General features: G+C 44.5%; 2 protein-coding genes across 3 annotated transcripts in view; both read left to right on the forward strand.

Annotated features, from left to right (window-relative positions):
- LOC135199351 (NADH dehydrogenase [ubiquinone] 1 beta subcomplex subunit 8, mitochondrial-like) overlaps positions 1-17,940 on the forward strand; it is an 18,262-nt gene extending 322 nt beyond the window's left edge. Inside the window, 4 exon segments of the mRNA XM_064227309.1 lie at positions 5,819-6,004; positions 6,007-6,038; positions 6,166-6,324; positions 17,781-17,940. Of these exon segments, the coding sequence (XP_064083379.1) occupies positions 5,819-6,004; positions 6,007-6,038; positions 6,166-6,324; positions 17,781-17,840 (437 nt within the window). The 3' untranslated portion in view covers positions 17,841-17,940.
- A 3,364-nt stretch (positions 17,941-21,304) lies between these two features.
- LOC135199353 (la protein homolog) overlaps positions 21,305-22,822 on the forward strand; it is a 16,049-nt gene continuing 14,531 nt past the window's right edge. Inside the window, exons 1-2 of one of the 2 annotated variants that reach the window (XM_064227318.1) lie at positions 21,331-21,462; positions 22,051-22,124. The gene's annotated coding sequence lies outside the window, so the exon portion shown is untranslated. Of the gene's footprint in view, positions 21,463-22,050; positions 22,125-22,822 lie in introns of both variants that reach the window. The other variant, XM_064227317.1, reaches the window with a different exon arrangement.

Consider the following 22,822-nt stretch of genomic DNA (forward strand, 5'->3'; position numbering starts at 1 on the left):
CTGGGACTTTATGTACACCTTGTACTACCAGGTAGGCAGTATTGGCTAAGGTCAAGGTTCCTTAAAGCATTTTAGGTTATTTTATGTAGGTCACAGCATCAAAGTAAATAAAAAGCACTTCTAAAATAACTTAGGATCACTTTTCAATGCCGTTATTGTACCGTCATTGCAACCCGTGCTACTACCTATTAGGTAGGACCTAGGCTAGTATGCACACAAAATTATGGATTTCCAGTACCGTTAATTATATAGGTAACTGGCCTCATCCATATTATTTTGACATAGCTATATACCTACCTATTAAATTAGACAAATTTCCTTTGCAGAGTCTAGCTAATTTTAGGTACCTAGGGTAAAACATCACAGCAGGCCACGCAGGCCAGCTACCATCAGTGCAAGCCACCCTCCGAAAAAGTACATTATAACGCGTCCTGACACCCGAGATGGGCATCAGTCGCGACTTGTTGTTGGTGAGAAACGGAGCTAAAGACCTCTACTCTCCTTTCGAAGTAAGTATTTTCCCCAAGGTAGAAATTAAGGGCAAATTTTAAGATTTTAAACAGAGGGTACTGAAAATGGCGCCCACGGCAGTGGAAATCTCACCAAAACGCTTTAGAAATTTTTACTTACAACTAAAAATGTTTCGAAGATTGACGCCATCTCGATGTTTACGGAGTAGCTTGTGTCAATAAACTAACCATTTCCTGTGATAAATCCGCACACCACTTGTACCCACAGACGCTGGAGCACTTTTATCACAAAACAATCGAAACACGATTTCTCATCAACAACCAGCCAGGCGTAAACAGCTGTGGGGTAGAAGATGACGAGAAGCGTTCTCTTGGCTAAATTTTTAAATAAGTAGTAAAACATCAATATTTTTACATATTTTATGATGATTAATTTGAAAATATTCGTTATTGAAAAAGTAACTCGCCTCTGACTCAAATTTAAGTAATTATTTTTCTGAATTAGAACGTTCTTTCAAGTTCTGTATTATGACGTCACGACATCTTGACTTTCGTACCTATTGTAAATAATTGCTATACTCAACTGTCATTGCAGAACAGTTTACCAGTTATTCGTGCAGATTGTTATCAGCTATACATGTAATTGTTATAATCGTAATGCGCATATATATCTTTATTATTTACTTTTTGGATATATGAAGATGTTTTACTGCTGGATTATCGCCGTAGTGTGACGCAATCGTTTTTCGGTCCATGGGCCTCTGTCTGTTTTCGCACCATAAGAAATTATGGGGCCGAATTTGCAATGACCAGAAAGTCGTAAAAGAGGAAAGTTAGCATTGAGGGGCATATGTTTTGACTGAGAAAATACAAATTTATTCAATAGCTAGCTTGTAAAAATACTTGGTTATAAAAAACTTGATTGACAACTAAGCAGCATGTCTACTATGGGTTTTCAGAGACAGTGCAAGCACGTTTTTGGGCAATACCTATTTCTGTAACGAACACTCGTAACAGAACGAGATTTTGCTATAGTGCATTACACCCAGTTGCGTAATTTATAAGGGTATCGTGAATCACTAATCGTAAAGAATAACGACACTTGTCCTTGTACCAAGAGACAAAAACTCCATTATGCAGAAATGGATACGAACACGCGTATAAAGCTCCACCTACCCTCTCCCCCCCCACCCCCCACCCCCCCCCCCCTCCACCGCCATCCCTTTTCTTCTTCGTTCCTCCGCCTTCCTTTCTCTCTCTCTCTGTTGCCATTCGGTATGTGTTGACCCTCCAAACTGGGTATAAGACTACACACAAACGTTGAAATTGGTGAAATTAGGCTATGTATTGGAAGTATATATACATAAATATTAAAGCAATTTTTATCATTATTGCATTACTATGACAACTAGAATTCATGGAAACAGTTTATAATAATGGAACGGCGTATGTGTGAAGCCTCCACTAATGTGGCAACGATGATTTTGCCATTCTTAGCATGCAAACATTAAAGCATGCAAACATTAAAGGTTACATTTATTTCTGGCATACGGATTATTTAAGAAATTCAAAAAATATAATAAAGACTGAAATCAATGGAAAAGTGCTAGCAAAAACAAAAAAGCAAAAAAAAAAAAAAACGTAGTCGTTCCTCTATGCACTTTTCCGTATTCGTTCCTCTATGGTTTTCGGCAGCCAGATGTACGAAAACGTTAGAAACATTTGATTTTATCTACGTTAGAAATATCTGTAATTTTTCGGGGTAATTTGGTTGCTAAAAGGGATAATATACATGAATTAAATCAAAATTTTTAAATAACAATGTAAATTTAAACTAAATAACGAGTAAGTAAACAGTTTAGGGAATAAACTTTGCAGTTTCGTCGTCTGTCGTCGTCTGCTGTTTGTAATTGTGTTTATGGCGCGCGCGCTTAGAAACCAGGAACAGCAACGGGTTTAAAGTGCAATGTGGAGTGAACTGAGACCAAAATGTGTATAATAACAATCAAATAAGCACTGTGGAGTTTCAGTTGTGATGGCAGTAAGGATAAAAACCGCCGATTACAAGGTAAGAATGAATTCAGTTCCAACCATAACCCCGGGAATAACAAGTTTCATACTTTCACTAATATAGGCAAAAACAAAATGTTGTTTTATTGTGCTGATTACAACTGCAATCTTGAGTAAGATCAATAAACGTTACATACATACGCTAACATTGTTCAAATGAGTGCTGGGAAGGCTGGGGAAAGATGGTGTCCGTCACTGATGAGAACCGTCCATGAAAAACGTAGCCGCCATATTGGATTTCAAAACTGCCTTGAAAACATATTTTACGAAGAGCTCACATGCTTATTTTAGTTCGTATGGGGCTTTCATATATCACAATATGTTGACGAAACTTCAGTCTTTTAAATGGTATGCTTAGAGTTGCAATTGTATTCATGTTTCACCAATTAAATATCGAGTGAATAAGACCCGTCCACCGTGATGAGGGTTGGCCTGAACTGATGTTTCCCCCTATATTCAAATTCCTAGACCTGTGGCGAAATGTTGGCTCACAGAGAAACCAATTTTTTCACTCGATATTCAATTGTTGAAGCATCAATACAATTCAATTTAACAGGTAGACAAAAATTTTTTATTTTGTTGCCAGCGCTTTTCATTAATAAGCCCATAGCCTATTACTATTTTGACTTACTATTTGAAAATTTTTTGGTAATTCTACAGAATAGGCATTTCCGCACAGACTGCAAGGAACGTAACCACGAATACGGGATTGGGGCATCCATTGTATTTCGCCGGGTTAATTGGAGTCGTTCGAATATTACTTAAAATTCTTGTTCAGGAGGTAAAACTGCATAGAAAAACCACAACTGCCATAGTCTAGGCCGTCGCGGAATAGTACCCTAGATCTACCCATTTTTTAATAAATATGGCTGAAATAAATGCACCTTCAATTATTACTATGTGCTAGGACTAGGGTTCCGAAGTGTGATGCAATCACTACCACTCTGGCCAATTGTCTATTTTTGCTCCATAAGAAATTAGTAGGGCCAACTTTTAAACAGCCAGAAAATCGTCAACGGAGAAAGATTAACATTGAGACCTTTGTTGTAGTCCAGGCCCCGGGCAATCATGTGACCTCCGATGGCCTGGCCACGGAACGCTAGGGCAAGTGGAATTTATAAAATGCTTATGAAAAGATCAAATTATAATGGGAATAAGATATTGTTAGTATTGGAAATTCATAATTTCTCATTCTAAATATTAAAGATTGCACTTAATCATACAAAAATATAGCATAGAGGTCTTCACTTGACTTAGGTAGTAGGTACCTAGCACACTGGCACCCCCGAAAATTCGCTAGGTTTCTCCCGGCCACATATCAAAGAGCATCATCGTTTACCATTATTTTAAGGAAACTGTACCAGCATTTATGGGTACAAATGTTTTGCAGATTTAGCACAGGAAATAGGCTGTAATTATACAACTCACTCAGTAAATATATAGCTAAGAGTTTCACTCGCCGGCAGTTAAAATCCCGAAATTCGTAGGTTGCGCTAATTTTCTATTTGGTTTTTGGCTAGGTAACAGTACCTTACCCACTTTTGGGGCAAGAGAGAGGAACAACTTGGCAAAGAGCTCAGTTTGTTTCTGTCAGCCGATGGCTATAGATGGTTGTCGATTGCAGTTATTCCAAGAATTCTTTGGATTCTCCTAGTGTATCATCACAATTGGTGAAAATATTCTGTTCTTGTATTAGCTGTCTTGGCAAACATTTAGATAGTGTTAGGATCTTTTTTGTGGATTTTGCATAAAGAACTAGATTTTGCTTATTTCTTGGGGGTGACACGGGTCTTAGTGTTGTCGACTATGTCGGACATGGGTTCTCCTAGCTTTAGATATTGCACTAAAGGTTGCAAGACTAGGCTAACCAAGGAATCTTTATGGATACTCATACTTTATGTACTGATTGTCTAGGACAAGTATGTTGTTCATTTGATATTCGATGTAATGAATGTTTTGATTGGGATGAGAGGAAGTGGAAGAGCTTAGAGTCTCATTTAAAGAAGTCAGAGACAGGTAGATATAAAGGCTTTGCTTAGGGCTAATTCAAAACCAGCTAGCCAAGGTTCTGATTTGAATTTGGAATTGAGTGGTCCTGTCATATCTTTAGCTCCCACTCTCTTGCTATACCACCTTCTTCAGTTGCAGGCTCCTTACTTCCGATCCCAACCCATTACCAGTCTCGAGGAAAGATTGATAAGCATTTTCTCTGTTAGTACAACAATGGAGCATCTTGGTACATCTGTTAAGGTCCTGATGGACAAGGCGAAGAGTGATAGTGTTGTGCCAGTGGAGTAGGCGGCTGTTTGTCCCATCGACTCTCATAGGCAAAGGTCATTGTCATACTCCCCAGTGCAGGGGAGGAACCAAACTGGTAGCCCAAGGGAGGTTGGTGGGGTCTGTCCACAAGTAGTTGCCACCCCCCCCCCCCCCCCTCAGTTCACCTAGCATGGATTTATTTTGTAAGGCATAACAAACTGAACTCTCTGCTAAGATGTTCCTCTTTCTTGCCCCGAAAGTGGGCGGGGCACTGCTACCTAGCCAAAACAAAATAGAAAATTAGTGCAACCCGCGAATTTCAGGATTTCAGGTGCCGATGAGTGAAACTCTTTAGCTATATAAATTAACGGGTAAGTATAATTAAAACTTTATTTTATCATAATGTCATTTTTAAGAAGAATCAGAAAAAATGAACAAACTTGAATTGTGCTGTATTTAATTTTTAACAGTCTTTGTTGATGAGTCAGGAAATTGCAAAGATAAGTTGAGTATTTTACTGTAAAATGAAGTTAGGAAAATGCAAAGGAAGATTAACGTGATTATTTTATAGCAAAGTGAAGCAAAGGTGGAGTTACTCAGTAGTAATTGTTTTATATTTCTTTCTCCACATCCCACTTTGGTGAATATAGTGATATAGGGTTAGTTGTGTATTGACATTTGCAACTGTATATATATAAAAGATTACAGTGTCTGTGTATTTTGCTTTTGGTGTATGTTTTTTTACTGCCCAGTAGATTTTTATGTCGTTATTCACTAAACATATTACGAAGAATATGTCATCACTAAGCTGTCAAAGTTATCTGTTGACATCAATAGCAAAATGATATATCCATTTCATAGTCATGTATTTTGTATGGGGAAGAATGGAAAAAGGGACATCCAGTTAGGAATTAACCTATTTGGCTAATTCCTTTATATATTTTGGAAGTCGGCTCTGAACGCCGATTCTTTATTGAACTCTTATTTTCTGACAATTTCATGGATGTATTTCTGTGCAGACTGGAACAAGGATTGGAAGCCTGGCCCATACCCAGTGACTCCCGAAGAACGAGAAGCAGCAGCACGCAAATATGGTTTGCGGCCTGACGAGTACGAACCCTATCCTGACGATGGCTTGGGAAAGGGTGATTACCCTAAGCTTCCGGTAATTTCAGCCGATGCCCGAGACCCTTACCGTGACTGGGATTTCCAGAACACCGACGTAACTTCGGAGAACCGGTATGAGATTCAAGAGTTGTGACGTTATTTGTATGCTCCTCTACAATGTTGCATTTCATAATTTTTAAACTAAATAGGTCACCAGGTTTGGCTTCACTATGTCAAGTGATGATGGTTTCCCTTTCAGATACAATGGGACTATGATATGCATGGATTAGATCGGCTGGATGTTACCACCAAGCTTCGTTACTCTTTGGGTCAGCAAGCGATGGCATTCTTTGGTGTCATGACTGCCTTCTTTGTCGTTTACTTTTATTTAGATGACAAGAAGATGCATTGGCCTGTGGTAAGTACTATACAAGGAGAGATATATAAACATATGTACTATATTGAGTTTCAGCTTAACCTACGGTTTAGTCAATTGTTATACAATACATAGGCGTTCCAATCACCAGCCAAGACAAACCATGTACAGTAGTACTTTGAATTTGGGTGTTTTATTCAAGCAACTTACCCAGTAACTATATAGCTAAGAGTTTCTTGCCTGGCAGCTAAATTTTGAAATCCACAGGTTGCGCTAGTTGTTTGTTTTTGGGTAGGTAACCATGACCCCACCCACTTTTCAGGGAAGAGAGGGGCAACATGGCAAAGAGCTCTGTTTGTTTGTGCCAGCTGATAGCTATATACATACTGGTTGATGGTTTCAGCTTTTGTTTTGACAAAATTTGTGACTTTTCTGGTTGCTTTTATGTTAGTTGGTGAGGTATTTGGCAGACTCCAGATTCGCTGACTCGCATATTTGTGGATTTCTCATTGGACCTTATATACCCATTATTCCATGGAAATTTGTTTATTTACAGTATTTTTCTATGAGAAATATCTACAAATTACTGGATTTTCATATCAATTTCATGATTAAACACACACTTTGTGATAAAGCTATTAAAAAAACAGGTATATAAGCATTTTTAGTGTTTTTTTCTTAAGTTTGAACTACGTAAAAAAATAGGCACTTTTAAGTGTTTTTATTATAGGGGTTCTGATTATTTTAGCTATTTGCCAGGGGAAGGGGGCCCTCTGGTATGCATCCCCTCAAATAGAGGAGGGGGGGGTGTCCACTTTATACTTCAGAGAAATGGTTAATGATTTTTACTATTTTAACTATATGACTTCTTACTTTGATGATGTTGGACTCAAGATCATCTTATTTTAGGTATTGCACTAAAGGCTACAATTGACGCCTAGCTAAGGAATCGTAAGACTCACGCACGCTGTGCACAGGTTGTCGTGGGCAAATTTGTTCATTTAACTTAAGATGTTCAGAATGTAATGACTGGGACCATAGGAAATGAAAAACATTAGAATCTCATTTAAAGAAATTGGCTAGAGATAGGAAAGAAAGGCCATCGCCATGGCAGAGACTAGCACTAAATCAGTAGCTAGCCAGGAATCTTCTTCTTTAGGGACATTATCGTGGAAGCTCGCACCTCGATTGAAGAGGACATGTTCCCAATCTGCAGAGTCACAGCTCATGGAATTAGAGCAGTTGCCACTTTGTTGGCATTCAGACACAGTTTATCTCTCTTCAATATTGCAATTGACTTTTGGAATTGTAAGTCGATACAGGCGGTCCCCCCGGGTTACGACGGGGGTTCCGTTCTTAAGACGCGTCGTAACCCGAAATCGTCGTAAGCCGGAACGACGTTCTTGAAAACATGTCCACAGGAAAATTTCACTACTAATTTGCAATTTTTCTTAGGGCCGTATCTCTAAAATTATTACTAATTTACTTTTTTCATGTGGCAACACTGTGTATTCACAAATTACTGTATATTTTTCATTAAAATACAAAAGAGAGAGAGAGAGAGAGAAATAACTCCTTACGGTTTCAATAGATTGAAATGAATGTCTGTAGGCAACTTTTTCCCCCTCCCATAAATACATATATTTCTCCAGAGAAGAGAGACAGAGAGGACTGTGCAGTTATTTTTGTCTGTCTATCAATTCTTTTGCTGAGAGCGAGAGAGATAAAAGGAAGAAATAGAAACACCAAATGTATGACAAGTATCTTGTGGAGAAAGAGGAGAGCGAGGGGGAGAGAGAGAGAGAGAGAGGGAGAAGGAGAGAGATAGAGAGAGAGAGAGAGAGAGAGAGAGAGGAAGAGAGAGAGAGAGAGTTGTCCTTACGTATTTAAAAGAGAGAAATGGAATGATTATTGTATTTAAAATACTCAGATATGAATTTTGTACTTATAGTATTATTATTGGAAAAATATAATGATAAACTTATTACATACACGTCCATGAAAATGATCTCAACTCAGTAAGAGAGAGAGAGAGAGAGAGAGAGAGAGATTACATAAAACATTAAATTCGTTGACCATTGTATGGCATTGTTAAGCTCGAGTGTCACTCGAGTTTGAGGGTGGGGAAATTGATACAGAAAAGACAAAGGGAAGAATTTTCTTTTGAAATTAGTTATCGTATTATTACTACTTCTATTATTATTATTATTTTGTTCCGACACGGCATACAAACCTTCGGTCCTTTTACAATAGGAAGATACTAGCGGCAGCTGGATAGGTCGTAAGCTTTCGAACAAGGGGTTCGGTAGTTAACGCTGTTTTCCGACAGGCGCGCGCGCGCGACTGGGAGGTAAACAAATCACTTTTGCTTTCGGCCTCACAGTGGATGGAACTGTGTGTTCGCTCTCTGCCCGCTGCTCGTCGTTTGCTTTCTAGTTTGTTTGTAATTGTGTATGAAAGAGCTTGTAAGTACAGTTATTCTCTCTTATCATATTAATTACGCTGCAATTGAATTATGATGGAATCTCCACGCCTCGCTACCCCAAGGAGACTTTGCCCGGGTACCGAAGGGCGCAAATGCGGGAAGTTCAGATCATTCCCCGAGATTGACCCTCATGTGTTGTGTGCTCGGTGCCGGGGGCGCGAATGCACCCGGGCCGAGCCCTGTGATGTTTGTATTGACTGGTCGAGGCGCAGTGGACATTGTATGAGGGCAGGAAGAAGCGAAGGCCTCCAAAGGAGTCGTCGGAAAGCTCTCCCGCGACTCCTTTGGTGACGGACACTTCGTCTTCTTTCCTGCCGCCCCGCTCAACTTCCACGTCTCGCGCCTTCCCCTTCGGGGGCGGTTTGTCTAGTCCTTCTCCTCTCCCGATGTGTCGAGTGTGGAGGAGGGCGCTAGATACCCCGACGTAGAGTTGTACTCTGGGTCCTCTATCCGCTCGTCTTCGCGCGAGCGGGTAGAGGATCCTCCTAATCACCCGACTTTTGCCTCCTCAGGTGCGGTTGCCGTGAAGGATGACCTCGGACAGGTGTGGGCATCGTTGGGACTGCAGTGCGTGCCGAGTGTCCAGGGCTGCTCTATCATCTCGCTGGCTCCGTGGCGGTTACGCATGCTACGGTTACAACCACCACCACGACCCTGACAACACCTGGCTACGCGTCACCTCCTCACCTGGTGTACACCCAGCACGCGGTCTCTGTGACACCCACAACATCGGTGCAGGGGCCAGTCGCCGTAACTCGGGGGAGTGTGATGCCGCCACCTGGGTTTGCCGTGCTGCCGCGACGGACTTCACGTGGCCCGAAAAGAGCTTCGCCCCTGGACCTCCCACCGGTACCGATGACGTCTGTGCCGTTGGTTCGACCAGCTGTAATCTGCTGTACCTGCCGTGACCACCGCTGCTGTTCCCTGTTCCTGATCCTGCCGTGTCTGCTGCCGTTCCTGTGATGCTCGCACCTGCTGATGTTGTTCCCGTTCCTGGCGCCGCTGCTCCCGATGCTGGTCTGTTCGGACAGGTACGTCCGGGCCCTGTTGCTTCGGCAACAGCAGCCCCGGCTCCGTCCTGGATGACAGACCTGACGTCGGTCCTGAGGAGGTTGACGAAGAAGAAGAAGAAGAGGAGGAAGGTGTCGTCGTCGTCTTCATCGTCTTCTTCGTCGTCGTCGTCTGCCGCCTCTTCCCTTCTTCTCTAAGGCTCCCCCGCCTAAGAAGAAGAAGGTCGCCTCCCCCCCCCCTAGAAGTCTCCTTCGGGAGCTTTCTAAGGGCCCGTCTCGCTCTGGTGAGACGGGGGGTTCTTCCGCTGGTCGCCCTGCTCCTTCGGGAGCAGGACCCGTCTCTTCTCCCGCAAGGAAGAAGACTACGGGGACCAGAGGGGTGCCGGCTAACACCGGCACTTCCTCACCTGCTGTCAGTGGTTCGGCCACAGCAGCAGGATCCGGCTCGGCCGCTCAGTTCGCGAGAGGTACCGAGTGTACGGTCGCCTACCAGCGACCGTGCAGCCAGGAACCAGACCTCTGAGTCCGCTCAGCGTCAGGTTCACGGCACGGAGCGGAAGACTGGTGACAGCCGCTCACGCGACTCTCACCAGACCAGCTCTCGCTCTCACGGCGAGCGGCTGGCTACCCTGCGGACGTGACGGTCCACGACCGGCCACGGGCTGAGGCTGGGAAGAGGTCCCCCCGTTCGCCGGCACCAGCCACGGCTGGTACCAGCGAACTGACGCAACCGTGAGGATATGCACCGGTCTCACCGTGACAGTGGAGCTCGCCGGTCGCCTGACCGTCGCTCTCACAGAGAGCGATCGGGTACGGCGACCAGCACCAGCTCCTCTGACACACGAGACCTGGGGCCGCTGTTCTCGGTCCAGCCGTTCTCCACAGCGAGACGGCTCGACTAGGTCTGCAGCTCGATCGCCACCGCGGTTGGCGATCGCCTGCAGTCCTCCAAGCCAGCTGGTTCTGCCAGTGAGCGAGGAGAGAGCGTCAGGTCTACCTCTCCCATACCTTCAACCTCCTCGGGTTACACCGGGAGGGGCGAGGTATTGAGGAGGGATCGTGAGGGGTGCGCCCCTCAGGATCCCGCCACGTCGTCGTATGTACCAGGCTCGGTTCTCGGACCCCAGCCAGGTCGTACGCACAGGTGGTTGGAGGAGACCCAGAGGGGGCTGTCGCTGCTCCTCTCCTTGAGGGAGGAGGGTCTCGGGAGGTACTCCTGTTCGAGGGACTGGACGGTCCGACTCCACAGGATGCTATCACACCCGAGATCCAGAGGAACTTTGCCGAGGTTATTGCGCTGATTCGTCAGCAACGACCTCGGGGAAGGATCGCCGCTCCCACCATCCGAGCCCACGTCCCGGCTCGAGTCGTTCTGGGGCCCGAAGAGGGAACCCAGACCGACGGTGGGTTTGCCGCGTTCCGAGCTTGCGGACTCAGTGCTAGACCAGGTTGAATCGCTTGTCTCCGGACAAGACGGTTCGCTCAAGTCTGGCAGGTCGAGCAAGCTGCTTCCACCTCCTCTGCTACGACAGCGGCGGTTTTTTTACGTGCCATCTGAAGACCCGATCCGCCCAAACAGGTGAACCCGGGAGTTAGCTAGGCTGACTCCGGGTGTGTCTCTGCAACAGCTCCTGTCCGAGAACCTGTGGTTCTCGCAGCAAGAGGCACTCGGCCTGGAATCTACCGCCATGGCAGCTTTCCAGGCCGTCTCCTGGCTAGATCTGTGGTCCCTCACAGTATCTAAGGTCGCAGCCAACTCCGGGGGAATTTCTCCCGAAGAGGACTCGGCCTTCAGGAGACTTTGCCAGTCTGGGGGAAGAGCCATCTCCTTCCTTGCCCACCAGACGGTGAACCTGTGGGCCAACCTGGTTCTCCGACGAAGGGACGCTGTCCTTACTCGGGTTTCCAGGGCGGCCGGGCGTGAGGCGGCGTTGGGGCTTCGAAACGGACCTCTACGGAGTTCCACGTCTCTCTTCCCAGGAGAGATGGTGGACGCTGCGGTGGACAGACGGCGTACTGAAGACAGTGACCGTCTGGTTCACCAGGCAGTCCTCGAAGGCTTCTGTGGGCAGCCTCGGACTGCGGCCAAGTCTAAGAGCTCGGCTAGCGCTTCCTCGGCCTGCTAAGACGGTTGCTGCGTCGAAGCCCCGAGGAATGACTCTGTCTTCTTCAACTTCTGGCAAGGGGGGCCGTAACCAGCCCTCCTCCCAGCCCTCCTCATCCCGTGGAGGCTCTGGGAAGAAGTCGAAGAAAGGGGGGAAACGCTAGGGACGGCGTTCCCCCTCACCTGCTGCCGGAAGTGGGGGGTGCCTGGCCAGCCATTGGGCAACTTGGCAGCGAGGCTAACGGCGCCGAGACCTGATTGTAGATTGTCCTTCGGGAGGGATATCTATTACCCTTTCGAATCTCGGCCACCCCTCACCTCCAACCCGGTCCAACAGCAGTCGTACGTCCCCGGGTCACCGAAGGACGTAGCACTCAGACAGGAGATCAAGACCATGCTGAGCAAGAGAGCTGTAGAGATCGTCACGGATCAGTCACCGGGCTTTTACAGTCGACTCTTCCTGGTGGAAAAGTCTACGGGAGGCTGGCGCCCGGTGATAGATCTCTCTCCCCTGAACCGGTTTGTTCGCCAGACCCGGTTCACGATGGAGACGGCACGCTCAGTGCTCGACTCCATCAGGGAGAACGATTTCATGCTTTTCAGTGGACTTGAAGGATGCGTATTTCCAAATACCCATTCATCAGTCCTCCAGAAAGTACCTCCGCTTCATCCTCGACGGGACGGTGTACCAGTTCAGGGCACTGTGCTTCGGTCTCTCAACCGCCCCACAGGTGTTCACAGCGAGTGTTCACTCTGGTGTCTGCTTGGGCCCATTCGCACGGGATACGTCTGATGAGGTATCTCGACGATTGGTTAGTCCTGGCGAGCTCCCGCTCGCAGTTGCTACGGGGACAGGGATCGGCTGCTCGAGTTCTGTCGCGATCTGGGGATCGTTGTGAACTTCGAGAAGTCCGATCTCGAGCCCAAGCAGAGGATGAAGTACCTGGGTATGCTGATCGACACGGTAGCAGGGCGAGTCTTCCCCGCGGACTCGCGGATCAGCAGATTCAGAGAGGCAGCCAACCAGTTCCTGTCTCGGCAGAACAGGTAGCTCAGCGATGGCAAGTCGTGATCGGACACCTGTCGTCACTCGAGAAGTTAGTCCCTCACGGGCGTCTTCACCTGCGGTCTCTTCAATGGAGACTAAAGGAGAGTTGGTCACAGGCGACGGATCCCCCAAGCTGTCCAGTGTCACTGACACAGGAGGTGAGGCAGGACCTAGCCTGGTGGCTCGACGACAGGAACCTCTTAAGAGGAGTCCTCTGCGCACTCCCCCCCCGGACATGCAGCTGTTCTCAGACGCATCGACCGAGGGATTGGCGGCGGGGGCCACACCTGGAGGAGTTGCTGGACTTCAGGAGTGTGGGACGAGAACGACAAGCACCTTCACATCAATGTACTGGAACTCAAGGCAGCGTTCCTCGCTCTCCAAGAGTTTCAGGACCGCTTGATGGGACACTCAGTGGTGTTGATGCGACAAACACCACGGTGGTGGCTTACGTCAACAAACAGGGGGGGGCCTAGTGTCTCTCCCGCTGTACCAGTTGACACGGCAGGTGCACGAGTGGGCTCAGGCACACTCAATAGAGCTGTCGGCACGCTACATTCCAGGGAAGAGGAATGTAGTAGCAGACACGCTCAGGGAAGCCGTCGGGATCAGGTGATAGGGACCGAATGGTCTCTACACCAGGACGTGGCGGAAAGGCTCTTCGACCTGTGGGGGCGACCAGTCGTGGATCTGTTCGCCACCCGGCACAACAGGAAGCTCCAGGTGTTCTTCTCGGCCGTGCCGGACCCATGGGCAGCTGCAGAGGACGCTCTTCAACACCCGTGGGACAACCTCTTCGTCTATGCCTTTCCCCCGTTCAGCCTGATTCGCAAGGTGATCAGTCGAGCGCTGTCACCCCGAATCTCAGGATGATCCTGGTGGCTATCCCAAATGGCCACAGGCCATTTGGTATCCGGACCTGCTGGCTCTTCTCGCAGGAGAACCGAGAGAGATTCCCCCTTGGCACAACCTTCTCGCCCAGCCACACGTCGAGCGGTGGACCACCGATTCAGTCCCTAGTCCCTACGTCTTCACGGCTGGCTGTTATCCACCATCTCTTGCGAACGAGAGGCTTTTCTCGTAGCGCAGCAACAGAGATGGCTGGAAACGTCCGTCAGTCCTCTGCAGCTGTGTACCAGGGGAAGTGGGCCGTCTTCTGTGGTTGGTGTCGTAGACGGGGTCTATCTCCTCTCAGAGCCACTCTTCAGCAGGTAGCGGATTTCCTCGTTTTTCTTCGCCGAGAGAAGCTCCTATCAGTCCCCACAGTGAAAGGATACAGAGCCGCCTTGGCGCTCGTCCTGAAACTGAGGGGGTTGGACATCTCGAACTCGTTCGAGATCTCCTTGCTGATGAGGAGCTTCGAGAGGTCTTGCCCACCCGGGGAACTCACCGGCCCCCTGCGTGGGACGTGACTCTCGTCCTTAGGAGTCTGACTCGAAACACCGTTCGAGCCACTCCGAGAGTCGTCAGACAGGGATCTGACCCTCAAGACCCTCTTCTTGCTGGCCCTGGCATCGGCGAAGAGAGTAGGGGAACTTCATGGTCTTTCCTATGATGTACGACACTCCAGGGGATGGGGATCCGTGACGCTCGATTTCGTCCCGAACTTCGTTGCGAAGACTCAGAAACCGTCAGTCCCTGATGACAGGTTCGAGTCATTCACGATTCCCTCCCTATTGGACTTCACCGATAATGATGCGGATGAGATGCTGCTTTGTCCTGTGAGGGCGCTACGGCGCTATCTGAAGAGAACTCGTCACCTCAGGCCTGAGTGTCGACGCCTCTTCGTTAGCACCGGGGTCACCAAGAAAGAAGTATCCAAGAACACTCTTTCATTCTGGCTGCGTGAGGTCATCAGGAGGGGTTATGAGCTGATGGTAGTGACGGACAATCCGTACGTTCCCCGTCCGAAGAGCCCCCCCACCCCCCTGAAGTCAGAAGTATTGGCCCCTCGTTGGCGTTTCGCAAGAACTTCTCCGTGGCGCAGGTCCTGAAGGCAGGGGTCTGGTCTAACCAGACTACCTTTACGTCCTTCTACCTTCGGGATATTGCCCACAGGTCCTTGGATACCTTTTCCCTTGGGACCCGTGGTGGCTGCTCAACAAGTGTGTAGCTAACCCAGACCCTCGCAGGCTGAACAGCATCGAGTCCTGGTGTGACTGTGTGGATGGATGTGTGAGTGAGTGAGTGACTGGCTCTCTCTTCCCATCTTTTCCTTCCCTCTACCTGTGGGCAGAGGGCCATGGTCGTCACTACGCTGGATGAGGACGAGATGCAGGTGAGGGGCTATATGACAGAGCCCCATCCTATCCCTTTCACTAGGGATAGGAGCAGAATATCCACCACTTCCTTCTACAAGGGGGGAAGTGGATGCCTACAAGAGTCAAACCCATGACTTTATATTTGCTCCTGTACAGGAACAAGTTCTTGCATTGCTGGTACTAAGAGATGCGCATGCCCCTCTCTTAGTACTCGGTCCAGAGGTCTGACCATTGATCCTGCGGTGCACACCCGATCAATCGGACAGAGGCTTGGATCCCTCCCTCGCTCTTACGACCAGGAAGCTTCCAAGGTAGGGGCTAACACCAGTCTGTTCACAAAAGACTCAGATTCCATCCCCACCCAAGAAGTGAGTCTTCCTATTGTAAAAGGACCGAAGGTTTGTATGCCGTGTCGGAACAAATGACAATTTTGTCTAAATTGCATTTTCCTAACTATACAAAACCTGAGGTCCTTTTACACATAGCCCCACCTCATGCCACCCCTCACTCTGCAGTTTTTGCTTGGGCCAAAGCAAAAGTGATTTGTTTACCTCCCAGTCGCGCGCGCGCGCCTGTCGGACAAGCAAGTTAACTACCGAACCCCTTGTTCGAAAGCTTACGACCTATCCAGCTGCCGCTAGTATCTTCCTATTGTAAAAAGGACCTCAGGTTTTGTATAGTTAGGAAAAATGCAATTTTTAGACAAATTGTCATATTATTATTATTTGAAAATATAATAAACACGTGCATCTACCGTAAAAATAAAATCTCACTCAGTAAGAAAGGAATTATCCTTACAAGTGAAATGGAAAGGGGTCATTTTCATCTCTTTAAAATACGACCATTATGAATTTTGTAATTAAAAGTTTTATTGTTATTATTATTATTAAATAACTGATCAATAAACATTTTACATACTAGTACCATAAAAATTCTTTCATCTCGGTAAAGAGAGAGAGAGAGAGAGAGAGAGAGTGTGTGTGTTTATCTCTCTCTGTTCTCTCAAAAAATACTTATAACGCTTCTTGTGTGGCAAAAGAGAGAGAGAGAGAGAGAGAGTTAAACCTTAATTAAAAGTGACATGGATAGGTTAGTACGTATTGTATTTCTTTAAAATACTATCACATATGAATTTTGTAATTACAGTTATTATATTATTATTATTATTATTATTATTTGAAAGTAAAAAACAAATAGTACAAGTACATAAAAAATCTCGAGTCTCAGTAAATGAGAGAGAGAGAGAGAGAGAGATAGAGGGGGGAAAATGTCAGGACCACGTGATTGCAACACTGCAGCTCTTCCCCCAAATTTTCCCCTCCTGGCTTGTCACAGAACTTGATATATCTGACAGTTTTTAGTACCTGAATCTTGAGAAAAGGTTACTGGAAGTTACTTGAAGAAGACTGGGATTTCCTTCATTCTTCATAATTTTTTTAAATATAAGCTAAAATCTTACTAATTCACTATGGTATTTTCTTTAATGAATTGATATTATTGCTGTATAAATTAATATTAATATTTGAAAATAGTAAATCATTTATTTATCATACTAAAAAACATACATCTTTGTAGTAGAGAGAGAGAGAGAGAGAATGATAGTGATTATTTTCATTGGAAAATACAAAGAGAGAGAGAGAGAGAGGAGAGAGAGAGAGATAGAGAGAGAAGAGGAGGAGAGAGAGAGAGAGAGAGAGAGAACCTGCTAAACTATAAAGGATTCTTATCTTATCATAGTATGTGTTTTTTTAAAAGCGTTGTAAACTCGGAGCGTCGGAAGCGTCAGCGTCGTGAACCTCGGAACAAGCGTCATAACCCAGGGCGGATTTTTCAATGAATATTTAAGAAAAAGCGTCGTAACCTCGGAACGTCGTAAGCCGGACCCGTCGTAACCCGGGGACCGCCTGTATTTGCTTTGCATTACTTACATGAGATTGGAACCATATGATAAGTGCAGCATCTTGGGTCTGTTGTTATCCGCTGCTGTGTGTTGGGAAAGGAAGCATAGGAAGTAACGCTTCCTATTTCTTATCTTTGCCTTGACGTAAGGTGTTGTGTCTTCTTTTATGGTAGGGTAATGATGTGTTGTTGTTATTTTTTGGACATAGGTAAAAAAATTTTTATTTTGTATTGTGGTACTGAGCCCTGGGTAGGGGCATGTTTTTATATCTTGGCTAGCCACCAGAATTGTCCCTTGCTGCAAAGTAGTATAGTTGCTCTACGGCTATACCGCCACACCACTACACGATAAGATGAGTGCCAACCAGAGGCAGTATATATATCAAATTCACATAAGAAAGCGAGCGAAAATATTTTTCACTAGCCTTCTTACGTGGATTTTATGACATTCTCAAGCACGTGGATTTTCATGTTACATTTAATATACTATATAAATATATTATGCTATATATGACCTAGGAGTTAGAGATCATTCTTCAGCAGAAAGACAGAAATATTCATGTAATATGATGCAAGTTACCAATCCTATACCATATGATCCTATACCATGTAATCTCTTTGTCTAGCCTATCTGGGCTCAAATGTTAATGTCAGTTCATCTGTTGTCTAATGTTCTGTATTTCTTTGACAGCTGGCCAAGCAGTTCCCAGGGCAAGGACAAGTGCACTACACTTTTGAGGCACCAGAGTAGTTGGTGTATCTGTTTGTAATATTGTTGTAGATATGAGATAATTATAGATGTAAACTATATACCACTTGGACAGAATGATTTGAAATAATGTAAGTCTTTCCAGGCTGTTTCTTTTCTCCTCCTTTGGATTTTTATCACCAGAAAATGTCAGTAATGAAAATTTAGAAAACCAGTGCGAGGCTGTTGTCATGTTAGATGATGCTAGCATTAACTAAGCCGTTGTTCACTAAAATGCTTGGTGAATAGAATATGGTTTGCACCTACTAGTGTAATTGTTTACTACTCACTGTTCAAATGAATTTTTCATAGTGTATTTTATGCAGAAGGCTAAATGTAGTTATGTCAGAATTATTGATTTTTACGTAAAGATATTTGCAAAGTACGTATGGTGAAATAGCTGACATACCCTTTGTGAAGTTAAAGTTATTGATTAGTTGCTGTAAAGCATGTTATTATATACCTTGATGAAAAGTAAAAGCTAAAAAAGCTTAAGGTGAACCTTTGTTAGTTCAGATTGTTGTGAAGACGACCATCCCAGAATATCAGTTGTTGAATTAATGATGTTCTTTGATGAAAGCCCTTGCCTGAAGGTGAGCAGAAAATCCTAAATTGGTATGACCCCATCCCGTTAAAAATCCCAAAACAGTTTTACCCCATATTGGGTTATTACTGTCAGTGTACCTCATGCAGTGCACTGTAGGTTCAGTGTTAGTTAAGGTTCTTTGGAGTGTGCCTTCAACCCCTGGCTGCAACCTCTTTCATTCCTTTGACTGTACCTCCTTTCATATTCTCTTTCTTCAGTCTTACTTTTCACCCTCTCCTAACACTTGATTCTTTGTTAAGAAATTCACAGTTACACTGATGAGGAACACCGTTCAGGTGTTCGACAGTCTTTGTTTTACATAGAAATATATTTTTAATTAATATATAATTGTGGATATTTTTTAAACTTGATTCTTGGTGCAACTTCGAGGTTTTCCTCCAGTAACACCTTTCAAACCTTTTATTGTCAATGTCTGTTCATTGCTGAATGATTTCATAGGTCCCAGTGCTTGGCCTCTGGCCTATATTTTATATTCAAAGGTAGGAAAGTGTTGGTTCTTGCAATATTCTTTCCTCTTGTGGATGGGGAACTGTTAGCAAGCAGCCTGTAGTTCTATAATTTGTCGACTAGTTGAGCTTCATTGCTTTAAAATGTAAAATATTTTGGTAATTGATGTGGTCGAATGAGGTTTCTTCTGCAGCTGAACTGAGCACCCTAGGTTGAACTTGTTCTTGATGAACAGGCGTTGCACAAAAACAAGTTGTAGTACTTGACGTACCTTACATCAGTGCTGCCCCTTCACTGATAAGCCTCCTTCAGAGGGCTAAAGAGTCCCTTGTGAGCTAATTGTTAATGTGAAGGTTAAATGATTCAGAAAAAGCTGCAATTGCTTTGCCTAAACGGAAATGTAGATGAAACTTAAGAATAGTACTGCAAATGGATTTAAAATACCACTACTGAAACCTTACAAACGAGAATACTAGAAAAAGGAAGTTGCTGAATTTTTAATATAGAATCTAGGCCAAGTAGTAATCATTGGGACCCATGAGGTCACTTCAGCAAAGAAAACAAAGTAAAGGAAGCTTGATTTGTGTAATGGGAGGAAAACCTCGCAGTAGCACTACAATTGTTGGGAGAGTGTGAAAGGAGGTGCCAAGGGAAGTTGAAGCTATCAATACATGTAATCTGAGAAAGAACATGATATATTTCATTGTTTTCCAACTAACAGAAGGTTCTATATTCAGTACTGGGAAGGTTACCGTAGTAAAATGAGTGTTAATTCAACACAAAACTCGATTATACAGTATCGCAATCAAGAAGATGACTACGTTTCTCCTCCATGCATCTAGAAACCGCAACATCATCTGGGACCATACAAGGCAATGAAATTTGCTGTTATGTTGCCAAATAAATTATTCTGTATAACCAAACTGTTCCTGTGTCTGGTCGTCAGGCCACACATTCGTAAATTGGATCAAATGAAGCGGACAAACATAATTTTGAGTGCCTTGGAGTTTTATACAAACTTTACAAAACAAATGTTCTTAAAGATTAGGTAAGTTGGATCCCGGGCTACAAGTGCAAAGGAAAATGAAATTGGCAATAAAGCAGTCGACATTTCACCAAATGTCTATTTGATGATGTATACTGTAAGGCATTAATTTGCCTCTTAGCTGCTACACCAAATACTTAGCCTTGAACTTTACATACATTCTAGTTTTCTTCCTTCCATCTTGCTGTCCAAGTTCTAACTTAATTCTTAGTGCAACTGCGGGTTTCCTCCAGGTCTCGTCACTGTCCATGTATACCATCTCATTTTTTTCTGACTAGATCTCTCTATCTTAGATTCCAACTCCCTCTTGTTACTCTCTTAAGCACCGATTGGCTGAAAGTGCTTGGCTTTGGCAGTCTAAATTCTACACTTCACTCATTCGTCTGTGACACCTGATTAAAAAATTAGTGCAAAAACCTGTTTGTAAATAAAGTTAAACCTTCAATATTATTTATCTATCACAAGCAACAGACGAATCATTTTATGTAATATATAAAATTAGATAAGAGCAAAAGTTTAAGCTGTTTAAAGCAGCATTTGGTAATTTCAATTGCAATTGACAGAAGGCAACTTTAGCACCCAAAATCCAATTTACCAATTTAGAAGTACCAAAAGTCTACGTGAACACTGTCGTATAATTAAAAATTGCTGCTGAATCAACTACCTTTTTGATGCAGACTGTAAATTTGCTTTGGAAAAAACCTACCGAATTCCTTGTTTTCACGTAATGGTTTTAGCAACTAGGAAGAAAATGGACTTGTTTAAAAAACCCAACAACCAAGTTCTAGCAAAATCTAATTTTGAAATCGCTCATGAAGACGATAGAAAGTCATTTCGGGTATAATCGAATAGGCTGTGTAGTATTTTACGATTATCAATTGCCCTCTGCCTTTAAAAACCCTAAATATACCACCCAACCCCCCCACAGCGAGTGCACATGTCGAAGAAGATGATGAGGCAGAAGAAGAAGCTAGACTTACAGAGTTATCAATGACGATTTTAAACGTCTTTTACGATGATTTGAGCGTCGTTAAACCATCACCAAACGTGTTGAAATTATTGAAATAGCTATCAATCAATGTATTATAAATAAAATTGACCTCATTAGGAGAAAAACTAGTAAAATAAACGATTTAAATATCGGAAACTTGCGAAGAGGAAGATGAGGCAGAAGAAGAAGAAGAAGCGAGACTCATAGAGTTACCAATGATGATTTTAGACGACTTTTACGACGGTTTGAAAGTCGTTAAAGCATCGTAAATCATCTTGAAAAGATGGAAATTGTTATTAATAATATTATTATAAATAAAAATTAACCTCATTATGGGAAAATCTAGTAAAATAAACGATTTTAAAAATCTGAAACCGGCAACATCGCGTCGTCACGCCGCCAGTCTCGTCCGCTTGTGTTGCCGTGACACCACGTGAAGCCATTTACCCACCTTCGCGTTTTGCCTTCGTCACCCAAATTGTGGCACCGAAGACTCTCTTTCTTTACCGAGACGAATTCAAGGAGGATATATCTTGTAAGTTATCTTAATTCTGGGGGAGGTTTGGGGGGATTCCTTCGAAGGGAGGAAGATTGATTGACCTTAGACGCCGCCGAGAATCTACGGTCATCATAGACGTCTGGGTTCTTCTTTCTTTATTTTTGGACCTTTTTACGATTCTGCCGACAGCCATTTAATTAAAATACGTTTATTATTGATATATTTATCATAATCAATCATTATTTTAAGGTTTAAATTCAGGCCTAGTCGAGAGAGCCAAGTGACAGGCTTTTGTTTACATTCGGGAGAATGGCCTCCTCCCACGCCGGATTTTATATAATTATCCACAATTAATCGTTATTTACAGCTATAATGGCCTCGATTATGTCAGCTGGAGGTTTGTTTCATAATATAAAACATATTTCGATGGATGGTTGGCCTGTCGTCCTCGTTTTAGAGGTCTGATGCGTCCCTCGGGTCATAAGGCCTTAGGTAGGCCTCTTTAGGGTCTGGCTATCGTAGGTGACGAAGCCGACATCTGTATTTTGGAGATCAATAATGTTGCGCTGTTATCGATCAAAGGCAGCTTTTTATATTTTTGTTTTTTTGGGTTTTGGTTTTCAGGCGCGTTTCGATGAGGCCGCCTAAGAGCAGTTGCGGAGTCGGATGGCAAAGGCAGGAGGAAAGTGACGCAGAAGGTGAGGCCTTGGCCATTCCTAGGAGGCTGCGTGACCTGACTTAACGGTAGTTCTAAGCCCTCATTCCGCGGTAAAGTAGATTATGGCAGTTGACGGTTTCCCACGTTATTTTACTTACTGAACAAGAATTTTAAAGTAATGTTTATTCGGACGACTGTGATTAACCCCCAGGGGCCAGTATAAACACGGCGAAATACATTGGACGCCCCAATCCTTAGTGGATGTCGTATCCACGGTTACATTTCTTGCAGTCCGTGCGGAACTATTCTTTAGAATTAGTAACCTGCTAGAAACGTAACTGTGAATACGACATCCACTAGGGATTGGGCGTCCAATGTATTGTGCCGTGTTTAGTACTGGCCCCTGGGGGTTAATGACCGTCGTCCAAATAAATATTACTTTAATTCTTGTTCAGTAAGTAAAATAACGTAGGAAACCGTCAACTGCCACAGTCTACTTTACCGCGGAATGAGGGCTTAGAATTACTGACTTAACTACCGTTAGGCCTTTTATATGCCTAACCTGACGTAGGGTGCCACTCTAAGACTTTGACCCTGCCATGGTCCCCCCCCCCCCCCTCAGGGATCCCCCCAATGAGCACTGAAAGGTAAATCTAGGGAATTTCCAGGAGGCGGTGTGACCTGACTTACTGCTAGGCCTTTTATATGCCTAACCTGACATAGGGCGCCATTCTCGGA

Source organism: Macrobrachium nipponense, chromosome 25, assembly GCF_015104395.2.
Source record: "Macrobrachium nipponense isolate FS-2020 chromosome 25, ASM1510439v2, whole genome shotgun sequence".
Lineage (NCBI taxonomy): Eukaryota > Metazoa > Arthropoda > Malacostraca > Decapoda > Palaemonidae > Macrobrachium > Macrobrachium nipponense.